General features: G+C 42.6%; 1 protein-coding gene across 6 annotated transcripts in view; it reads right to left on the reverse strand.

Annotated features, from left to right (window-relative positions):
* SH3KBP1 (SH3 domain containing kinase binding protein 1) overlaps window positions 1-24,423 on the reverse strand; it is a 329,446-nt gene that overhangs the window by 77,161 nt on the left and 227,862 nt on the right. For all 6 annotated transcript variants that reach the window (XM_043459437.1, XM_043459434.1, XM_043459435.1 and 3 more), the window contains 2 exons: window positions 21,973-22,048; window positions 7,995-8,089 (listed from right to left, as the gene is read on the reverse strand). In XM_043459437.1, coding sequence (XP_043315372.1) covers window positions 7,995-8,089; window positions 21,973-22,048 — 171 coding nt within the window. The remainder of the gene's footprint in view (window positions 1-7,994; window positions 8,090-21,972; window positions 22,049-24,423) is intronic.

Consider the following 24,423-nt stretch of genomic DNA (forward strand, 5'->3'; position numbering starts at 1 on the left):
CATCAACACCTATGACTGCTTTTGTATAGTTGACACAGATATTGTATAGCCTATAAAATCTAAAATATTTACTCTCTGGTCCTTTACAGAAAAAGTTTGCCAAGCCCTGGTCTAGGATATGAGAATCCTTATCCATGCATAATCTCAAGGGTTCTCTGAATGATATTATAAAAAGATACTGTAAGGACAGAAGCTTTAAATAGAACCTCTGAAAGCCCCGAGGAGGGCAGAGAAGGAGAGCATTTAATAGTCAGCTACCCTTTCCAACTAGGACTAAAATATAAAAGCTTTAAGTAAAACTATTCTTAAAAGGATGAATTTTACTGCAACATGTAGTTAACTACAAAATGGGGAAATTTTAAGTCTAAAAGGTATTTATTTTTAATGACATTTTCTTAAATATCCCTATGAGTCAAAAACTAAGAAAAAACATTTGCAATGTGAAAGATGACATGATAATGGCATGAATAATACAGTATTTTTATAAAAATCAATTGGAAAATGACAAAATTTTCTACTTGAGTAAGCATTTTTTAAAATGCAAACACTTATCAGATTAGCAGAGATGACAAAGAATGACAATACCAGGGAATGATAAGGATAAGGAAACATTCTCATTGGCTCCTGGAGGGGAGACTAATTGGGAGACCATCTTTCAGAACATCACTTAAATGCCTTTAAAAGGCACTGAGACGGGACTTTCCTGGTGGTTCAGTGGTTAAGAATCTGCCTTCCAATGCAGGGGACGCGGGTTCCATCCCTGGTCGGGGAACAAAGGTCCCACAAGCCGTGGGGCAATTATGCTTGGGCACCAAAACTTGAGAGCCTGAGCGCCACAACTAGAGAGTCTATGCCCCACAACTACTGAGCCTGAGCACTCTAGATCCCATGGTCCACAAGAAGAGAAGCCTGCACGCTGCAACTAGAGAAAAACCATGGCAGCAATGAAGAGCCTGTGCACTGCAATGAAGACCCAGAGCAGCCGAAAGAAAAGGCACTGAGGCAGCAATACAGCAATTTATCATCATGAAATAATAACTGCTAACATTTATCCAGAACTTACTATGAGCAAGAGATTTCAAGTGCTTCGCCTCCTTTAACTCATTTCATCTTTACAACACCAAGAGGTAGCTACTGTTATCATCTCCATTTCACAGATGTGAAAACCAAGGCACAGAGAGACTGAGCAGCCCACCCAAGGTTACACAAGTAGTAGAAAGTGGTAGAAATACTTACACACATGAGGATCTACAAATAAGGTGGTGACTACAGGCAACATGGTACAGAATAGGGAAAACCCAGAAACAAGCAAATGTAAGAGAGGACTGTGGTCCGCCATACATTGGGATGTTAAGGAACCATTTAACCTTGCTGCCAAAGATAGGCATGATATACTGGGGACAAATGAGGTTACACAAGAGTGTATATGATATGACCTTATTTTTATTTTGAACTGTAATTGTGTGTGTGTGTGTGTGTGTGTGTGTGTGTGTGTAAAGTCTGGAAGAACATGGCTCAAATATTAAGAGAGAGATCTGAAGGTGGTGCAGTCAGAGTGCAGTCAGAGGTGATTTTGACTTGCCTTCCTATTGATAGGTTTTGTTCTCATTTATTCTCTGAGAGTAAGTATTACATATTTAATTTTTAAGTAGAAGAGGGCATCAGAGAATGAGATGGCTAGTGGCATCACCAATGCAATGGATGTGAACCTGAGCAAATTTTGGGAAATGGTGAGGGACAGGGAGGCCTGGTGTGCTGCAGTCCATGGGGTCGCAAAGAGTGGGACGTGACTGGGCGACTGTAAAACAACAACTTAAAAGTGCATCCCATGCTACTTTCCATCTCAGAAAAGTATATTTTGATAAAATGCAAATGTGAATGTAAAGAGCTTTGAGATACTTTAAGACAGAGGCTATAAAACTATAATAAATCAGTTTCATCCTAAGAAAAGTTAAATAATAGAGGGGCATTTCAGGGAAAGTACAGCCCTTAATTGCAGGGGAGTTCAATATACCAAGAGAGAACTCCCAGTCAATGGGCATTTGTCTTTTCTTCTTCCTATCGTAACTTATCAAAGCAATAACTATAATTTAACTTTTTATTTCTAAAGCACTTTCAGTCACAACATTTCATTTAATCCTACAACAGTAATACAAATAGAAAGGGTGGAAACAGAAAACAGAAAGAGTTTCTCTAATTCCTTAAGGCACCTGCAGATTTTTATGTGTGTGTTGGGAGGAGAAAAGTATTCCAAGATGCTGGGGCAAGGGTGACTGATGTCCTGTCCCTTAAGCACAGCCCTTGGGAGAGAGATGATAATTAGGTTGAACAAGCACAGGGTCCTTTCAGTTTTATATAATTTGAGGAAGCATGCAAAGCTGAGAGTTGGCATCAACTGCCAACTCATCTGTCAATGAGAAATCTGCAATCATCGAAATTTCCAGGTGGCATTGTTTTGAGTGTCTACTGGCAAATGCAGGTCCTACTTTTACCATCTTCATTTAATTCAAAACTGTGTCTCTGTGATGGTACACAAACTCAGGAAGAAGAGTTTTGATCAAATGTGTTTCTGGTGCCAGGAATCTTCCCAACAGTCTCGGAGTCCAGGTTACTTTAATTAGCAAGACAAAACAGTAGCAAACTGTATTCCTGGGGCTTTCCAGTGGTCTGAGGAAAAGATATATTGTGACTGCTGTACCCAGTCAGGACATATGCAGTCTAACAAGACAGGCTATACCGCGAGAAATACATCCAAGGCCATAAATGACTCATTCGCTGAACACTGACATTTTTCAAATGTGTGTAAACCCAGATGATCCCAGACCTACGCTTAACTTCTTCATTCACTCATAAAACACGTCCTTCTAATGGGTCTGTCAGCGTGTCATCATTTTCAGGGTGACACCTGCTAATTTACTCCTCACCCCTGAAACCACATTTAATCCTACACTTTAGCTCTGCTAAAAGCTTCAGCAGTTGAGAGAGAAAGGGTCAAGGCCAGCAATCTATATAGCTGATCAGCTTTCTTTTTCTAAGCTGAAAACCTTTCCTGAGATTTCCAAAGTCACTTTCCCATGGGGAAGGAGCAAGGGAGTCTGGATGCATTTTTCTCATGAATAAATGTTTCAACTAATGAATTAATGGAAGGAAGGCAGGAAGGGAAAATAAACATTAAAATAAACAAAGGACAGATCATAACAGAAAGACTTGGGAAGGAGCTCAGGGTAACTTTCTTTTCTTTCTCTCTTTTTCCCTTGCCCTCCCTGCTCTCTTCCTCTTTCTCTCTTTTTTCATGGTGACAGCAAGGAGAAAACTAACCAGGATCCAGAAGAAGAGAGAGAAGTGGAATGGGCTGGGCATGGGAAGAAGTGGAAGAAAGAAGTAGGAGAAGAGAGCTTCAGGCACAAAATGAAGCAACGTGAGCCCTGTGCTGAGCTCAGTGTGTTCTCTGCACTATGACTCCATTTCTGTAGATGTGGCAGTGGAATCTGCAGGTCCTGAATGATTCTGACCCTAAGAGGTCACAGCCATGGATACCAAAATGTCAGAAAACGGATGGGGGAATGCTGTCGTAATGTTGTTTTCCTGATAAAATGATGATGATGTCATTATTTTAGAAAGAAAATCCCACAGGCACTTGCCCTAGATATATCCAGCAACAACACGTGACTCAGTAAGTAGACAAGAGTCACCTCAGGGAGTGACCGTGCCCCACCTATGGCAAGCACCCACAGCCCCACAGGAAACAGCAGTCCCATCCCGCCAGCCCCCACAGTCAAGGTCAGGAGACGCCTCTGCCCTGGCGTGGCTGCTGGTGACTAGGAGTCTCTTGGGAAAGTTGCTTCCGGGCTCTGGGCCTCTCTCTGTTCCTCCTTTGTCACCAGGACAGAACACCCAGGGTGCCATCTAACTCCCAGGACTGCTGTGACCTCAGGCATTTGGGGTTCTTGGTTTGCAACATCCCCAAGAACAGGCGAAATCCCTAAAACCAGGTGAAACCCCTAAGAACAGGTGACATCCCTAGCTGGGATTTTTTCACAGTGGTGACCTTAAACCGCTCCTACCTGTAGCTACTTTTCTGGCTTTCTTCTTTCTTGAGAGCCGCATAGATCAGTTTTCTCCCCTGAACATCAATGTTGCCCGCCTCTCCTTCCCTCCAACCACACTACACTGTGACTTTAGTCAATAATAGTACCTTTCTTCATATTTACCTTGATATTGTCAAATAGGCTGCATAAACATGAAGAAACTGGGGTGTCTGCCTTTAACGGGTTGAAGACACAGCCACTCAGGGGAGCCTTTTGATAAAATATACCCAAAGTTCTTGGTTAACAAAGGAGTCACGTGGGAAGCCCTTCCTCCCTGGTGAGTGGGGACCACTGTTCTGGGGCCAGGAGGCTGTTGGCCAAGGGCAGGGACGTCGGCCCTCTCCACAGCTGGGTTCATTCTGCCCCAGGCAGCAGCAGCCAGGGCGCACACATCCTTCACAGCGGAGCCCCACCTGACCCCCCAGCTGCTCTCAGTCCTTCTCCAGGGAGCTTCTCGGGTTGGAAACCAGACCCAGAGGCTTCTGAACCCTTTCAATCATGCTCTGAGCACAAGCCAGGAAGGCAGGGATGGGGGCGGCAGGAACGCAGACGAAGCAGCTATTTTTGAGTGACTGGAAATAAAAGCTAAACACAGGTGTGTTCTGCACCCATGGAAATGTTCCCAAATCCACAAGAATTCTTTATAAATAAACTAAAAAAACACACCACTGGAGTTGCCACATTTCATCCTGGTTTCCAGGGATACACACAAATAGTTCGGGCCAGTGCACATTATTTCAGGAACTGAGGAGAGCTTATAGGCACCCACAAAAGGTGTCTGACTCATTTTCTAGCAAGCTCTATGAACTGACAACCTAGGACTGAAAATGAGGGTGATGTTTGCCCTGTGACTCCTGCCACAGCTCAGAAAAGCAAGGCAAAGAGAAATCAGTTTAACTGACAATAAAATGAGACCACAGCTGGCTTTTGGGGTAAAATGAGAAACTCTACAGCAAAAGCCATCAACACTTAGAGAACAGCAATTCTGAACTTTCAACTCAACTCACAATGTAATAAAGAACCATATCAAAATGAAGATTAAACAAATCATGGTGAAACTATTCACTCTGCAATATGAAAAGCAAACAGTCATCTAAATGAACTTGTGGGTGATCCCTCAACTTGGAGCAAGAGGAAGATTTTTTTATAAAGCAGGCTTGACAGACTCAGACTCCATCCTTCCCATCTTCAGCAGGCATAGTACTTTTGGCATATTTTCTTTCCGATTCTTGTTGAAATCTCACCCGTTGCAAAATTCTTTTTTTTTTTTAAATATAATTCTATTTAGTTAGTTTTGGCTGTGCTGGGTCTTTGTTGCTACTCAGGCTTTCTCTAGTTGCAGCGAGCATGCTCAGTCACTTCAGTCATGTCTGACTCTTTGCAACCCCAAGAACTATAGCCCACCAGCTCCTCTGTCCATGGGATTTCCCAGGCAAGAATACTGGAGTAGGTTACCATTCCCTTCTCCAGAGGATATTCCCGACCCAGGGATTGAACCTGTGTCTCCTGCATTGCAGGAAGATTTTTTTTTTTTAGGTAAGAGGTGGATTTATTTAGAGAGAAACACACTCCATAGACAGGGTGTGGGCCATCTCAAAGGGCAAGTGTGGCCTTGGGAGAAACACTCCACAGAGTGTGGGCTGTTGCAACAGCGAAGCCTGGCAACATGACAACTGAGCCTGTGCTCTGGAGCCTGGGGAGCAGCAACTATTGAGCCCACGATCCACAACTACTGAAGCCCACAAGTCCTAGAGCCGAGCTCCACAACAAGAGCGGCCCCCGCTATGAAAACCCGTGCACCGCAACTAGAGAGGAGCGCCACCCCTCCATGTGGAAGCCAGGTCTAGGGATCAAGTGGACAGGGAGGGTGCCAAGTGCTCGTTTTGCAAGTGGAGTCATAATTATCTGTAAGCTGCTTCACAGGTCCAAACTGCTTCTTAACATTCAGCTAGGGAACTGGGGAAAGCAGTTGCAACCCTCAGGACACTGTGAGAGCAGCCTTCCACCTCCACCTGGCTCCCTGCTCCCTCCTGGGTGGATGGGACCAGGAGAGAGTCCCAGTCTGACTAAAGAAGCTCTTTAGAAAACTCCACTTTCTTTTATCTGGCAGGATTTCAGACTGGGAGGAAGGAATGAAATCACCAGGATGAATGAGTTCTCATCGTATTGAATCAAATGACAAGGATGGAATATAGGAAGATGTTGAGGTAGAAATAGATGAGTTCAGACAAGAGACCATCTGCGGCAGTCTTTTCTTTTCCCCAAACCTTAGTAAACATTATTGTACATCTGGTTTTCAACTGAAAAGAGGGTGTCCCCCTCCAAACAAAAACAGGGAAGTGACCCCACACACACACATTGCAAAGAATGGCACTTGTTTAAAACTCTGGTCATTTTATCATCCGGGGGTGCGGGGGGACAGCTCCACCCCTTCCCCTGTGGTAATAAAACCTAGTCTCTGGGCCAATTATCGGAGTATCTATCTCCTGCTTCACAGCTGCTTCAAGTCTTTGGTTCAGGGTCTAATTTAAAATAGGCAATGCCCTGTGCCCAGGAACGCAGCCTGGAGGAGGCCCACAGGATGAGAGCAAGGGCGGCAAAGAGAACCTCTCTGCCTCCTCGGCTGAAAGGAACAAGAAGGGCAGTGTTTCCCCTCCTCGGGGTTCCTCTGGCCATGGTCAGCACCTATAGAGGTGAATCAAATTAAGTTCACAGGAGAAGATTTTAGAGGTGAGAAGATGGATGTTCTGGGGCCCTCAGCAAGCAGGGAACACTCTGCTGGTCCAGAAAGGCACCTGAGCATTGCCCAGCACACCACTTTACATGTAGAAGGTGAGAGTGCCAAGCTGTCTCCTTAAATAATCTGCCCTTGGGCAAGCTACTTAACTTCTGGGGTCCTGCATTCCCTGGCATCTGGGGCTTGGGCTCTTCAAACACACAGCCTCTACAGCCATTCCTTAAAGGTCACTGTCCTTGATTAGAAGGTTATAAAGGTAAATCCTACCAATCATCTATAGACACATTTGGAGGCGGGGATGAGGGGCAGGTAACACCATGTCCCTCCCCTCTCAGTGATGGCCAGAGGCAGCGGGACCCAGGACCTGCTTCCCACCTGAACCCCCTGCCCTGTCTCCCCTTTCTCTGCCCCCTCCACCCTGTCCATGCTTTCTAGCCCTGCATAAATGTAAGCAGCAGTGATGATTCCCTAATCACGCCCTTAAGCATCCTAAAGACAGCTCAGCTTTTCTTTCATGGTCAACCATGATAAGAACACTATATTTCAGACAAAAGGCCACGTATTCTGGGAATTACTTAAATAATAGATCTTTCAACCACCTTCTTGATGAGTACCATTGCATGAAAGCATAAAGTCCATGGTGCAGGCCCTGTTAAGCTGTGTCACTTCACACAGATGCAGTGATCATAAAATCGTCCCATCTTCTCAGCCTGAGCAAGATGGGCAAGATTCTCTCAGGCATGCCACCTGTCTTTGATCTGAACAGTAAACATTCTTTAAGCCTTATCTGCCTGTGAGGCACAACCTTGCCTTTCTAGAACCCCTCCTTGGGTCCCTCACGACACAGAGCTTTGCAGCCAGGGCTGCTGTGGAAGGTGGGCTCACCAGTCAAGCAGGCCACTTTCCGTCTCCCAAGTTAGCCTTTCTGGGATGGGGCCATGCAAATCTGCAGCTGGCTCCAAGGCAAATGGAATCTAGTTGAGCTTCAAGTTCATTCATTCACTTGGATACATTTGGCCTAGCCTGACTGAGAGGAAAGACGCAAGATTCTTCCTTGGGATTTCAGGATCATGAAAATCATTTCAAAGGTTAAAATAAAAGCTCGTACTATCCACTCAACACTTCAAAGTAGTTCAGAGTTTAGAAGATAGGAGGGAACCTTTGTTTACCTTATTGATGAGAGTGACTATATCTCCTTCTTTGATTGTCAATTCATCATCATTCTGTGCCTCATATGGAAAGATAACTTTGCAGTAATCCTTGGCTGTAAGGAGAAAAGAAAACACAACCTTTAAAATGCTGTATCTAATGAGCTGTCCCAGGAGGAGATGTTCTCTATCACATCAACTGCAGAGAAAGGCACACTTAACAGACAGGACATAACTGCTGCATAAAGAAACAAGGTTCACCCTTGGAAAACCACCCAAGATGGCTCATTTTTGGTTCATGCATTTTTTTATTCTTACTCTTTCCCCTCTCAAATTAGGTGATGTCATGAAAGCCACTGACTGCTTTGCTTCTCTCAGACAGAAAAGCAAAATGGTTTCCTTGGTCTCAGAAAACAGGGGTGTTCTTTTATAGACTCTTTATTTTACACACCATTTTATATCTTCTTCAGGTGGATGCATACATAGACACAATCTACAAAGAGCTTAAAAGCTTAAATTTTGCCCTGTCTTCTGCACATCACTAAATCAGAAATCAAGCATATGCATATGTTATAAAATGGTACTCAAAACAATGGAAAAGAGTCCAGCATGGTCTGTTAAAGAGACAGAGGTCGATGTAGCTGTATGTGATCATGTTTCAGTCACAAATGGCCAACAAATACTGACCAAATGTTCTTTACACACACATGTGGGGTGGGGGCGAACTTTTCAAATATGTTTCAAGGTCCCTCTATGGGAACCTGCCTACTCAGAAAGGGGGTTGTTCGACAGTAAGGAAATAGCTTTTACCCCAGACAGAAAACACTAAGGCCAGTCAAAATCCATTCAAATATGCCCCGAATTATATGCTTTGGAAAGTCTACCTGATACTAAAACCTTCACTATTTCCACAAAAGCACCTGTTTAGAAGACAGTGAAAATACTTGTAAGGTACTAGGGAAATTAAGACTTTGAAAAGAGGTTTAAAGACTGAGGACAGAAGGTAGAAAGAAAAATTTGAGAGAATTAGCACCTACTGGGTATTTATTATTCTGCATCAAAGTCAACAACCCCAATGGCTTTGAATGGCCTTAGATATTTCCCAAGGATTAGGCCAGTTTCTACAGACAGATTACAGCCTAGAGGTATATAAGTAAGTATCAATCATATTATCCCTGGTACAATTTACATCACTAAAATGTGGGGATTTTTTTAATTATGGTTAATATCATATCAATCAAAGAGAGTGATATAAGCAGAAAAAGAGACACAGATGTACAGAACAGACTTTTAGACTCTGTGGGAGAAGGCGAGGGTGGGATGATCTGAAAGAACAGCATTGAAACAAGTATACTATCAAGGGCGAAACAGATCACCAGCCCAGGTTGGATGCATGAGACAAGTGCTCAGGGCTGGTGCACTGGGAAGACCCAGAGGGACGGGATGGAGAGGGAGGCAGGAGGGGGATCGGGATGGGGAACACATGTAGATCCATGGCTGTTTCATGTCAATGTATGGCAAAAACCACTACAATATTGTAAAGTAATTAGCCTCCAACTAATACAAATTAAAAAAGAAAAAAAGAGAGTGATATATAAAACTAAGGCAATAAAGCATCTATAATACAGACACTCTCTGGTCTAGGGTTGGGATATGACAGAGAGTAGGGAGGGGACGAGGAAGGAAGGAAGAGAGGGAAAGAGAGGGACTAACTTTGTTGACAGATGCTTTTGCTTCCCATTCAATGACTTGAAGCTATCAGTTATATCCCCTAGCCTAGTGTGGGAACCCTTCTGTCTTAGGTACTCTGGGAAGTTGATGGCTTTTGCTCCTTAACTCATCCTAAGAGGCACTAGTTCTAAATCCCATCACTATCAATCCACCCAAATATTCCTAAACCCACATGGTTCCATCTCTCTTAAATTAGCTATAGCAAACCTCCCAAATTCTGAATGGGCCCAAATGTTCTAAAGAGAGGGGGAAAGTTAAGCATCTTTAAATTGGATAATAACAGCCCCTTACTAATTTTCCTATTGACTGTATTAGTGAAATATGACTACCCCACCTCAAAACTTGCAACAACACTGAAATAAATGCAGTATTATTGGAGAACTGCCCTGCAGAGTCTTTGCTTTAAGAATAATATGTTGGATCAAAATCATGGAAACGTTTTACACAGAAGATAAGACATCTGTGGCCAACAAAGAAAAGGAAAAAGTCATGTTTCTATTCTTTTCCACCCATCAAAAATAGTCAATTAAGTGTGGTAGATATTGTTGGTTAACTTCCTGGTCATTATCCCCCATCTCCTTCCCAGTTCATAGAATCCTAATTTGCTCAGGCATTATTTTCAGGAATAGGGAACCCTCCCATAGCCCTGGGGATGAGTAAAGTATGTCTATGCAAATAATACTTTTATAACCATTTTTACATTGAAATATAGTTAATTTATAATGCCATGTTTGTTTCAGGTGGACAGCAAAGTGATTCAGTTATGCACACACACATACGGTATTCTTTTTCAGATTCTTTTCCCACACAATTTATTACAAGACACTGAATATGTTTCCTGTGCTATAACAGGTCTTTGTTGTTTATTTTATATATAGTAGTGTATATGTTAATACCAAACTCCTAATTTATCTTCCTCCACTTCCCACTATCCCACTTAGTATTTGTAAGTTTCTCTGTCTGTGAGTCCACTTCTGTTTTGTCAATAAGTCCATTTGTATCATTTTTTTAGATCCCAAATATAAGTGATATCACATGATATTTGTTTTTATCTCATTTACTTAATATAATCATCTCTAGGTCCATCTATGTTGCTGCAAATGGCATTATTTCATTCATTCTATGGCTGAGTAATATTCCATTGTATATATGTACCACATCTTCTTTATCCATCCCTCTGTTGATGGACTTGTACGTTGCTTCCATGCCCTGGCTACTGTAAATAGTGCTGCAATGAACACTGGGGTACATGTATCTTTCTGAATTATGATTTTCTCTGGATATATGCCCAGGAGTGACATTACTGGATCATATGGTAGCTCTACTGCTAGTTTTTTAAGGAACTTCCATACTGTCTTCCATAGTGGCTGTACCAATTTGCATTCCCACCAACAGTGTAGATGGGTCCCCTTTTCTCCACATCCTCTCCAGCACTGTTTGTTAGACTTTTTAATGATGGCCGTTCTGACTGGTGTGAGGTGATGCCACATTATAGTTTTGATTTGCATTTCTCTAATAATTAGTCATATTGAGCATCTTTTCATATGTCTGTTGGTCATCTGTGTATCTTCTTTGGGGAAATGTCAATTTAGGTCTCTTTAGGCAAATAATATTTATTTCACTCCCCTTTGTGGGTGGTTGGTTGAGGAGCATGCATGTGATCCACTTCTAGCCAATGAGATGTGAGAGGAAATGTCCTGGGGTGGGGAGAGGCTGTTAGATTTTGTTCCCAGATTTAAAAAAAAAAAGATACATGAGAAAAATAGTTACCCCAGCCTTTTTGCATTTAACACTGTTTCACCCTTGTTGGAAGACAGTACACAGTTTTGTCCTGCCACAGTCACATTTCAATCATGAAAGGAAAGCCAAGAAAATCAAAGAGGAAGTGACCTTGAGCCCTGACACTGTTGAGATGTCTGTCAAATTATTCAACTTCAGGGGACCTGTCCTTGGATTTCTTGTTATCTGACTTAATAAAACTTCACTGCTTATCATCACTCTGTGGTGAGGCAGGTATTTATCACTCAAAGCAGAAGGCTCCCTGACATGAAGGAACTCAGAAGAAAGAGGACACTTTCAGTAAGGTCTTCTGAAACACTTCACTATAATCTGCCTCTGCCACCCAAACCTTCTTCCTATGTATCTTTCTCATTCCTTCTCCCACCCTCCCCCATAAACTCTTCCCTTGCTACCTTAAGACCTGGCCACATAATAGGTCAGTAAATGACTATGAAATTGACTTATAACCAACAGAAGTGAGAAAACATTTTTATAAGAAAGTACTAATATGCCTTTAAAATGTTTCATGAGGTCATTTCATTTTATGGTCAGTTTCCTTATGAGCTAAAGGAGGGTAGGTGTTCCTCTGTCATTTTTTAAAAAACAGCTTTAATGATATATGATTTAAATGCCATAAAATTCACACATGTAAGTTGTACAGTTTGAAGAGTTTTAATAAATTTATAGAGCTGGGTGGCCATCTCTGCAATGCAGTTTTAGAACACTTTCACCATGTAGCTATATGGTGAAGCCTTAGATACAAAATGATCTGGAAAGCACCAATTTTAGATAAAAGGAGGAGGAAATAGTGCCAGTGGCTACCGTCAACTACCTCTCTCTGTAAAGCAGGTTCCCACACAATACCTCATCCATCTTTGTATCTCCAGAACCTGACATAGCTCCCACCCCGTGTTTCTTGATGATTCTCTAGCAATACCTACAAAGTAGAGGACTATGGGATAGCAAAGCAGGAAGAGAGGATTCTGGGCTAGAAGTCGGGATGGTCAAGACTGGGTTTGGCCCAAACCAGTCCTTCCCAAACACACAACTTGAGGCAATCACGCTGTTGTTCTGGACCTCACGTCCTCAGGTATGAAAGAGAGGCTGGCTCAGGAGCACCAAGAGGAGGGTTTGGCTAACTTTATCAGGACTCTTAGAGCTAATTTAAACTTATTCTAGAACTCTAATATAAAACAAATAAAACAAATAAAAACAGGGCTGTCTGGTTAAATTAGAGAGTGAGGCTGGTCCATCTTCTCCCCAGGTCCTCAGAAATATCTCATTGAAATAATGGGGGCATCAAGGAACACACTGGGCTACAGATAAGTCCCAGCCAGCTCTGACTGTTCAGGGCTCTGGTCATGAGCACCGTAATTCACAACACTCCTGACCAAACATGACAACTATTTACCTCACATTTTAAATTATTATGATATATTTTAAAATAAGAATTTTTTTAAACTTCTGAGGCATTTGGGCCCTAACTCAGCAGTATTGGGAAATAAGAACATTAGGTTGGTTTGGCTATATCAATGGTTTTAAGATATTCAAAAGTAAATTCAAATGCAAAATAATATATTAACTGAGACTATGATTTCAATTTTCTAGTCTGTGGAATAAAAATGTTTCCTACTTTAATTCAAATATTTACTGAGTCACCACCATGTAAAAGATGGGCTTCCCTGGTAGCTCAGTGATAAAGAATCTACCTGACAATGCAGGAGACACAAGAGATGCAGGTTTGATCTGATCCTGGGGTCGGGAAGATCCCCTGGAGAAGAAAATGGCAATCCACTCCGATATTCTTGCCTGGAGAATCCCATGGACAGAGGAGCCTGGCAGGCTATAGTCCATGGGGTCACAAAAGAGTTCGACACCACTTAGCGACTAAACAACAACATGAAAAAGCTACTGTCAGTTCTTGGGCCTGTGATATACAGGTCAGTCCAACCACCCTCACACAGAAGTCCAACCTAACACACAAATAAGCATCAACTCACTATGACAGAATATTGTCATGGTGTTTCAGAGAAAGGCAAGATAATATTCAGGAGAGAGTTCACAAAAGAGCAGGCATTTGATAGGTCTTGAAAGAAGGGTATAATTCCAAATCCCTTTTGAATGTGGGAAGATTATAAATTTTAAATGAGTAGCAGACAGAGATGGAGAGTAAAGGACTGAAATTAATTTTTGGAGGCAGGCATTTTACATCTATTCATCAATTAGATGGATTTAATTAGTCCAAGATCAAATAGGAATGAATACACACACGCACATCAAGAAATAAAGACACGATTTATCCAGTGATTAAGATGATTGTGTCTCTATTTTTTCTTTAGAAAGATTTAAAAATATTAATAAATTAGCATAAGACTGAAACCTTAAGTCAGTTTTTTAGCCATTTTTGTCTCAGAGTCCTTTAAGAATCTGATAAAAAGCAATGACTCTTTCCAGAAAAAGAAAAAAAAAAAAAACAAGCTAACACAGATACATTCAAAGGTGCAGAGAAAATGTGTTATACAATATCTGGTATACAGTATCAGAATTGCCCAGTTCCCAATCAAGAGCCCCTTATAAGTGACTGGCATTGCAATTTCAAGAAGTCCAGTCATAATTCACACCCCCATTATGTCAATCTCTAAATTTCTAAAAATTTACATGAGATTAAAAACAGATTGTTCAAGGAATTTAATTCACATGACCACACCCGATGACACCCTTCAACTGCCTTTATAATCTATTTGTACAAAAAGCAAACAAACTTAAGAAAATACCCTCACCTTAAAAAAAAAAAAGCAGGAGAAAGAGAATAAACATATCAACAAAGAAAACATATACACACACCAAGAAAGTTACATTAAATTTAGGACAATTCTTTGAGCTCAACTTAGGACATGAAGATCAAAACTCCATGTGTCACAAAGTCTGGTCGGAAGCCTTCCAGAACTTTCAGCAGAGATGGAAAGTATCAGGTCATGCCTAGAACTGGAGATTTCTTTTCTTCTGAAGACACCAGAACAAAAATATCAAGTTCAGTGGTGTCTACTTTTGCAAACATCAAAATCTGAAAATTCTTTCATTAAACTAACAAATATTATCTGAGACACTACTGGTTCATAATCCCTTATTCAGAAGCCCTGGCGACAGAATTTTTCAGATTTTAGAAAGGAAATACATTGCACATACCATATAATATGTAACATCCCCAGCTGGCATCTGGGGCTATACCCAAGCATCAAATACATTAAAAATTTGCAGCAAATGGATGATTCGTCACCCCAAATGGAATAAATGAAGACCAGGTGGTGCTAGTGGTAAAGAACTGGCCTGCCAATGCAGGAGACTTAGGAGACAGGGGTTCGATCCCTGGGCTGGGAAGGTCCCCTGGAGGAGGGCATGGCAACCCACTCCAGTATTCTTGCCTGGAGAATCCCCATGGACAGAGGAGCCTGGCAGGCTAGATAATCCAGGGAGTCACAGAGTTGGACACTACTGAAGCACATACCCACATTCATATTAGCCCAGAACAAGTTTTATCACCCAAGGAGTGATAAAGCCTTCTAGTTTTCGGGAGTGTTTTGTACTTTGGAATTGCAATAAGGGTTTGACTTCTATTGTGTCCTGGGGAAAACTGAAATAAGACTAGTTATCTGATTCTCAAGGAGTTTATCATTAAAGAGAGGAAATAAAGCATGCATATGCAGAGCTCTGGACAAGGCAACAGGGAGGAGAGTCAGAGTGATGTGTTTGGATTAAAGCCTTAGAGACTCGGAAATGGGGAAATCACTTCCCAAAGCAGAAACTTGGGGTCCCTTCCTGGAAGAGGAAAATAGCACTGGCCCTGCCTGGACAATGTCCCAGACCTTTGACTGGAGTGGGGTGGGGTGTTTCCCAACCATTCTTGATGACAAGAAGCCGATAACTAGTCTTATTTCACTTATTCTCTTTGACGCTCATGGGAAGGGTGGGATAAATACATTTATTCAAAAAATACTGAGTGTCCAGCATGTGTCTGGCGCCAGAAGATACAGTGGTGCCCTCCTGAGGCATAAGACAGTCCACACCAGCGGTTCACAACTGGGTTGACTTGGCTTCCCATGAGACACCAACAAAGCCCCTAGATGTTTATGGTTGTCACAATGTGGGGGGAAGAGATGGTAACTGACATCTACTCCATGGGGGCTGGGAAGCTGCTAAATACCGTACAATGGACACAGGACAGCCCTCAGCAAAGTCTGATGTGGTCTAAATGTTCACAGGGCGCAGGTGGAGAAAACCTGGTCTATATCTAAATTCAGGGAAATGAAACACAACGTCTTCGCCACTACATTGTGAACTCTGGCCCAATGCTATCTGTTACGAAAAAGGTGACCCCTCTGGTCTTGCATGTTGATGGGAATATGACTTTCAAATTATTTTGCAAATATGAACTATGCCACTTTTTAATTTCTTACTAAAAAGAAAAAAAAACAAAAATCAAAATGTGACAGGCAGAGGAAGCCTTTCTGTTCTCTAATATGGAGCAGACAATGGCTCCTCTCAATGACACCTTCTTCTGCTCAGGTGAGGAGAAACTCTGAGTCCTTGGGAGGAAGGAAATCCACCAGGACAGCAGAGTGAGAGTTCACTTTGTCTTCTAAGAGGATTGCATTTGAAATCCAGGTCATCTGCAGCGTGGGTAGGCTGGTTACCCTTGCAGAAAGATCCCCCACTCTGAATCTGTGTTGGGAGCATTTGATAAAAGGTGCTTTCCTAGGGTGAGCAATGACCCCTGAGACACTGAACCTGAGGGGTTTAGGACACATCAGGTGTGGAAGAAGCTAAAGGGCTGGGTAGGACACACATTTCATATCAAATGTGCCCAAATTTCCAGGCCCAAGGGTGAGCAAGTTTTGGAGAAGATAAATGAGCAAAAACACCTATCCTGGCAAAAGAGATGAAAACAGTTCACAGGTAAGGCTGGGTGAAGGCAAAAGGAGAAGAGGGTGGCAGAGGGTGAGATGGTTAGATAGCATCACTGACTCAATGGACGTGAATCTGAGCAAACTCCAGGAGCTAGTGAAGGGCAGGGGAGCCTGGCGTGCTGCAGTCCGTGGGATCACAAAGAGCTGGAAACAGTTTAGTGAATTAACAACAACAAGAAGGCTGGGAAAAATCCCAACGTAAGGGGAGGTGACCCTTTTTTCTCCTAATCAAACATGTAGCGATAAAGTGAAATTAGCTCAGACTGAGAAAGTAAAAATCTGCAAATGCGGATACAAATGCAGATACAGCCAGCTGCAACATGAACTGGAAATAGTATTCCTCCCAAGCACACACGCTACAGCTGCAAAGGGTCCAAGAAGCCCCTTCTCTGAGAGAGTGACTACTGCTTTCTTACTCCCTGAGAAAGTCTGTCCTCTAAGACCACAGGCGATCAGAAACTTTGCTTTTATGTATCGTATTAGTAATAATGACGTGTTCCACCCTTGGTTGAAGGAAACAAGTCACTGTGACACAGAAAAGAAGCCTGGAATCCCCACACCAGAGGAGGGCCTCCTGTAAGGGGTACTGGACACAGCCCTGCTCATGGATCAGTGGTTCCCAAAGACACAGGACCTGGGTTCAGCTCACAGACCAGCCGTGATGAGGCCCCACTCACACAGCCCTGTTTTGTTTGAAACATATCAAAACCCTGCTGCTTCATCTAAATTTCACTCACTTCTGCCTCTCCTCCAAATCTGTAACTGCTCGTTTTTGTTTGGTGCAATGCTCCACAGGGGTTCCTGGGCAGTCCCTGTGTTGCAATGAGCCCAGAAACGTGACCTTGTCAAACTAACCTAAACCAGGAGCTCTTGGGCTGGCTGGGCATTGGCAGAGGCTAGAAAGAACAAGGATCTGTCAAGTCCCACAGAGCAACCACTGTTGACTCCCTAGGAATCTGAAATAAGCTCGAGGGTCAACAAATGTGTTCTTTCCCTCCCAGTGACTATGAACCTAGGGAAGGAGACTTGTGGCTACTACACTGCTTTGACAAGACTCTGTTAGGTACAGAGCCTGGTATTGAAATCATTTCTAATTCTCCATCTGCTCCACCACCACTGTTGCCAGTGTCCACTGAGTTCATAGCACTTTCCTGGACTGGATGGTGGGGGTGGTGGGCAGAAGACACCACCCCCACCATGAGCGATCAATGGTAGCCACAAGGCACTACGTGTCACCGTCACAGGGGACAATGCCTAAGAAGCAAGTCAAGGGACAAAGTGATCAGAAAGGTGGTGCAAGCGTCCAGTGATAATGTGAGGGGAGGTTAAGCAGGAAAAGTTTAGCCTTTGCTCCCCAGGCATCATTTATTTAGAAGCCTGACCTGCCTTTGTACACATTCTGTCAAGGACTATTTTTTTCTCTAACCTACCTGCTCAACTGGTCCTCTGAATCTCTAAGACTGAACTGTTTGTTCAGGAAGATGCTAAAGAACTCTTTCTTCAGGCTATTTTTCTATCCCACAGAGGCCACAAATCTGCATCAATTGTAGTCAGAAAAAGGGGAGCTCCAGATGTGGTGAGCTGGAGGCACCTCAGGGCACTACATTTATGAATATTTAGACAGCTTTTCTCTTGTTATGAAAATTATGGCAATCTGTTCCACAGCATGCGTTTCTGATGAATTTCAATATCATAAAAGCTTTATTGGGGGAGGGGAGATGATGTTAGTTGTTTAAATAAATCCTGATCAGCTGAGTTTCACTTTCTCTCAGAAGATACCAATCTACACTGAATATTTTTTGAATCATCATAATGCTTACTAGTGACATGAGCTTGTATTGGGTTGGCAAAAAAGGCCGCTTGGGTTCTTCCGTAAGATGTTACCAAAAAACCCAAAGAAACCTTTTCAAAATTATTTATTTATTTGGCTGCACCCAGTCTTAGGTTGTGGCACATGAACTCTTAGTTGTGGCTCGTGGGACCTAGTTCCCTAACCAGGGACCGAACCCCAGGCCCCTGCACTGGGAGCTCGGAGTCTTCGCCGCTGGACCACCGGGGAAGTCTCCTGAACAAACTTTTTGGCCAACCCAGTATCTGAACACACTAAGGAGACAGCTGTGTGGGAAGGCACATCTCTCCTCTGTACTGCTGGGCAAGTTGTTATGGGTGTGACTTCCAACCAGAAGGAAGGAGGCTGTGTTCTTCCCCAAGTGCAGGGTCATTTCTAAAAACGGGGCAGTGCTCTGTGTCCTTCCGCCTGAACCTGGGTGCTACATCCAAATCCAGAAGCAGCAAAAGGTTCCAAACGGACGGGGCTACCTGGGGGACTAGGGGCCCTCGTGGAAATCACGGGAGAACCATTACCCCAGAATTTGCTCTTTACAATGGAAGTCAGAAAGTGTGTGAAGGGTGAGAGTAAACTGCAGCAATCCTTGCTCTGGCTCCAGGAAAACATGACTGTCAGTAAAAACCTCTCCAGGCTTCACTCACAGTGATCATTCTTCCCAACCACTTAGACACAGACTTATCTCTATGGCATCTGTGCCAAATGACATCCTTTCATATTCCGACTCAATTGTTCACATCTTTCTTTTGTCTCTCCCAAGGGCTGTTCAATTCTTGGAATGCAGAAAGCTTTCACTCTGAATTATAAAGCTTTTGGGACTGAATAAGATAGTGAAGATGCTCGGAGAGACCTGAAGGCTTCTCTTGAGTACAACCCTCTGACTTCAGAGACAATGCAGACAATGAAGAGCAAGGCCAGAGAAACAAAATTATTTGCCCAAGATCACACAGCTAGCTAAGAAGAGAGCTAGTCCTGGAACCTGTGCTTCCTGACTCTCAGCAGAACACCCCCTGCCAGCCTGTAAAACCACTCGTTATTAACAACTCAGCCCCACTCTGTGATGTATCTAGTGATAGACATCGTTAATAGATACTTGTAGGACTGAAAGAGTTGGCTAGAGTCAGGATTCTCCCACATGCTCAAGGGAGCTGAGCATTCCGAACTGTGTCAAAATCCAGGCCCAGGAAGCCCATCTTAGATCCCAGAATCACTTTCAAACTATGCTGTCTGATATGGTGGCCCCTGGGCATGTGTGGCTTTTAATAATCAACACGTGGCTAAGCCAAGATGAGATGTGGCATATATTGAAAATACACGCTGGATTCTGAAGATTCAGATAAAAAGAGAATTAAAATACCTCATTTAATAATTGTTTATGGGTTACACACATTGAAAGGATAATACTTGGGATATATTGAGCTAAATAAAATATATTTAAATTGAGTTCACCTAATTCTTTTTATAACCTGTTTCTTTTTTTTTTTTTTAATGTGGCTACCAGAGAATGTATAATCTTGTATGTGGCTCACATAGTATTTCTATTGGTGGGTACTTCTCTAAAACTCCTTCCACACCCACCACCTAACACTGCCAAAAAAGACTTGAGTCTCCTGCCTGCAGACATTACAGAAGACAAAAAGATCTATCAAGGATATGCTCTCATTCTAATGTGAGTTCTTGAGGCCTGAGGATGAGTCACTTAAGCATGTCCTGCAGACTGTCCTATTTTGTGTCAAAATCTTACAAGTTACGCTCAGATTCCCCCAACTCTGCCTCCTCCAAACCAACTCACAAGTCACCCTAGCATCTATTTAATCTGCAGAGAGAGGAACAATCTATAGGGCATTTTTCTTTCACTTCTATTGAAACTCTTTTCCATTAAAAAAAATTCTCTGTTTCTCAGATTCTTATTTCTGCAAACATGACTGAGGTTGGTGAAGGCCACTGGTTGTCACCTGTCACGAGGACAGCCTGTCCCAGGGACCCCATTCCAATTACCTTTGAGGTTTGATGTGTCTTCCCCTCTTCCTGCCCATCCTCCACTCCAGCCATTCCAGCAAACTTGCCTAATAACCTGGATCACTGATAAACTTGTTAATGGCCAGAAAAGAGAATGAGCAGTTGAATGGGAGGAAGGATGGGCTACCGTCCAACAGGAGAAAAAATTATGGAAATGGTTTAACTTTGAATTCATGTAAGGAAAAAGTTTCAGGATACTCTTCAAGAATCTTGAAGGTTTTAGTGTTTAAATGGAGGTTTAGCATTAGCATTCCAGCACCTGGGAATTTATTGGAAAAGCACAATTTCAGTTCCCACACCAGACCTGCTGCCTCAGAAATTCTGGAGGTGTGGCCCAGCTCTCTGGGTGATTCTGGGGCACACTCAAGTTGGGGAGCTGCTGGACTACAGCATTAGTCTAGTGAGCGTCCTGCCTCTTTAAACAGAGTCTGATTGTATCATTAACACCTTGAAGGCATGTCGACCTCATCTAAACCTTAACCATTAAGACAGCTGCATCTATAACACCCATGAATGTATTTATCTAAAACACCATTTGGGGCTTGGCAGTCCCATAAGTTCGTTTTCTATGTCTAAGGCAGTAACATTTACTTGCTCTCAAAACTACCTGTTTTGCACTGAAAAAGGAGTTTCTGGTATATTTTCAGGAACTAAAAGAATACATTTGTGCTTGCTCTTATATTAATCATAATCACATATGTATGACAGAGCTTCTCTCAATCTTTGGATTTCCAAACTAGATTAGTAGTCTGTCCACATTATCCTCATAAGGAAATCTGAAGCTGGAAAAAAAAAGTGAAATCCCTAGAAGGAACTGCAGTATTTATTTCTGATAGAGCACGTTCAGAACGTTCCAGTTATTAGAAGAATGACTAAAGGAATTGGAGGGCTGCCAGACTTAGCAAATACAAACACAGGATGCCCAGTTACATTTGAATTTCATATAAATAACCAATATTGCATGGGACATACTAAAGACAAAAAATTGTTCACTGTTTATCTGAAATTCAAATATAACTGGGTGTCCCTGTATTTTATCTGGCAACTCTAGGATGGGGAGTACTGACCACTGGGAAGGTTGGGGGGGGGGCAATTATCCTCAAATACTTAAAAGACTGTTAGGAGAAAAATGGGCTAAAATCAATATAGACCCAGAGACTAGAACCAATGGGTAAAAATGACAGGAAGAGCATATCTGGCTCAACAGAAGAAAGACACTTGTAACTATAGGAATACAAGCAGAGCTGTGCTGAGGAGTCAAGATTTGGGAGTGTCTGTTGAGTGGTTAGGCTAAAAGATAAAGCCTCTCTGACCTGAAGGCCTATGAATCTTTACACTGTTTGAATTGCCATTCTCTAAAATCTTCCTGACTCCTCAACTATGCAGATGGATCCAGGTATACATGGATAAGCCCTGGCTCTGCATGCAGGTGAAAAACAAATGGCAGGGAAGCATCTTCTTCCATTGAGGAGTTCTGAATCGAACTTGTGCCCACCCTACTGGTAAGAACAAAATGAAACCCATCTGGGTGCATTTCTTTTCCCTCATGTGCTATTAAAAAAGTCATTAAGATTATATAAGAATTTTTCAAAAGGGGCTCAATGATCATAAAACCATTCACTTTTTTCAAACATAAAACAGATAAACAAGGAAAACTCACTCTTTGTCCTGCTGTCCATTTCTGGTTTTGATGAGTCTGGAGTTGCTGCAGTTGGAGGTAACTTCTTGCCAATAGTCTGAGGAGGGGAAAAGATGATTTTTACTTATCAAGATGATTCTCTGCATTAAACAAAGGAATAAAAACATCAAGATCATGATGATGAAAAGCTCACAACTCATCCAAAAACCACACACTTAAGTTTTGGTACTGTTCTAGGTAACGGCTGCCAGTCTTCAATTAGGTCTGGACCTCAGGGACAAGTGAGTGGGAAAACCAGCTCAAAAGGGTTTTGTCCTTGTAGGCAAGCCATATCTCTTATTGCCATTCTTCCTTGGCTCTTATTAAAAGGTTGATTACTTTCAGCAGAGAAAACAGGTATATTTCCCCTCATTTTATGAGAAGTTGGCTCAATCTATGGCCCAGAGCAGGTGCTTGAAAGTGTTTGCAGTGTGGAAGAAAAGCAGGAAGAGGGAGAGCACAAAAGGACAGAAAAAAAGGAGGAATGGAGGGACAGAGGGACAGAAGAACAGACCAACGATGAACAGGTGGAAGGACAGGCAGAAGCCACAGTCCACAACAAATGTGCCTTGTCGTGTCTCCTAGTAATCTATGAGCCAACCTGCAGTGAGAGGAAGCACGCTTGTGTCCTCCAAGGTAGGTCTGTCTGCCCTGAAGATGGAACAAGCAGGGCCAACAGCTCCCTTCCTCCTCACCAGCTTTTAACCCTCCAGGGTTTTGAGTAAGGCCAATGCTGCAGACCCAAAACATCTATTTAGTAATTTTTTAAAAAAATACATGAGTTTGTTTTGAGTTCGTTTTCTTCTCTTTATTCATAGCTAATTCTATTGTCATTCATTATTTATGGACCATCCACAGGGAAGATTAGATATTGTCTCTGACTAAAGATAGTCCCCCAAACACAGGCAACTCAGAGACTCAAAGCCACAAAGAAGAAAAACAAGACGAGTTCTAAAGGTGAAGTTTGGCCCCACTCTGCTCCTCTGCCATCACATATGTGTGCTGGGGATTAACGCCCAAGGAAAACGGCACTTGATACAGGGAAACAGCTGTCAGAACCAAGTAGCCGCATGCATCAACCTCTCTAACAACAAGGACTTTTCCCAGGGAGAAGTCCAGCCACTGGGAAAACCAAGTATATCTGCCCCTTGAACATAGGAAGGGGAATAAACTGCACAATTCAAATGCCGCCCTGTGGCCTGCTTCTTCAGATACAACTGGTTCACCACAGTTTTTCATTCGAAAAAGTTCCTCATGCTTCAAATGCTGAAACTAACATTAAATATGAATATATCACAGAAAGAGGGTAAGATAAATCTAATCCTCAGCTTTTCATGAATTTTTAAAAACATTTGTGACAGAAAGCCTTTAAATTTTACACGGTGACATTTTTATTTAGTGCCACGGGGCTTTCTATATTGGATAAAAAATGAAACCCCAAATATTATGCCGCTCCTCAACCACCGCTAAGTATTCAAACTAATAACATGGTATGATTTTGACAAAACGTCAAGGAGGGGAAAAGCTGGTTGTTATTTGGCGATAAGGTCACATTTGATGAAAAACTGTTCTTAGAATTATCTTGAAAAGTCAGAAAGTGACAATAAAAATAGATGCTCTCAGAGTGTTAGCCGCATTCCTGCTCACACTTCAGATAGCATCTCCTTCCCTCTCTCTGGTTTTCCCTTTTGGGGACCAGAATAAAGCATCACTATTGTTAACAAATTAGGAAGAGGAAAACAAAAACAATGAATCCTTTAGTTACTGCTGACAGTAGAGAGAGCAAATCAGGAAAACAGAGCAGTAAACACGATGCCCAATCCTGACCTGGCTTCCACTCCTGAAAAAATCAGACATCCAATGGTTTGGACCTTAAGCCAGATGTCTTCCTTTAGAGAAGCCTTCACAGGTTGTGCATTTTTATGACTCCCCCTTATTTGGTAATGAAAGGAATTGTCGCCCTCCAGCTCTGATGTCTTGGTTTACCAGTGATATACCAGTTTACCAAGCTAGGAGACATCAAGAAAGGCCACCAGTTAAATACACCTACTTCTGAACAGAAAGACGTAAGAAAGCAAAGCTCACTCTATTTTTTTTCTTTGTATTTCAGAAAATACAGCACACTGGCCTCTGCATGGATCCCAGCATTCGAGTGGTAGTGAAGCTGATGTGGCTGTCATCTTCTGGAGGTGCTACATCTTCACTTCTTTCTTCTTCCTCATATGGGCCCTGACTAAAGGTCAAGAGGAATGCCAGCTCCTCCCAGATCAGCCTGGTCTTCCAGGCATCTCTCTTTTCTCTAGGACCCAGACCTAGAGAAGTTTGCCTCCCAGACCCACAGCACCAGCCTCATCTGCAAACTGTGTCAGGAAGGCCAATTCCCAGGCCCCGCCCAGCCTTTCTCAATCATAAAGCTGGGGGATGGTGCCTGGC

This window comes from Cervus canadensis, chromosome X (genome assembly GCF_019320065.1).
Source record: "Cervus canadensis isolate Bull #8, Minnesota chromosome X, ASM1932006v1, whole genome shotgun sequence".
In the NCBI taxonomy this organism is placed as follows: Eukaryota; Metazoa; Chordata; class Mammalia; order Artiodactyla; family Cervidae; genus Cervus; species Cervus canadensis.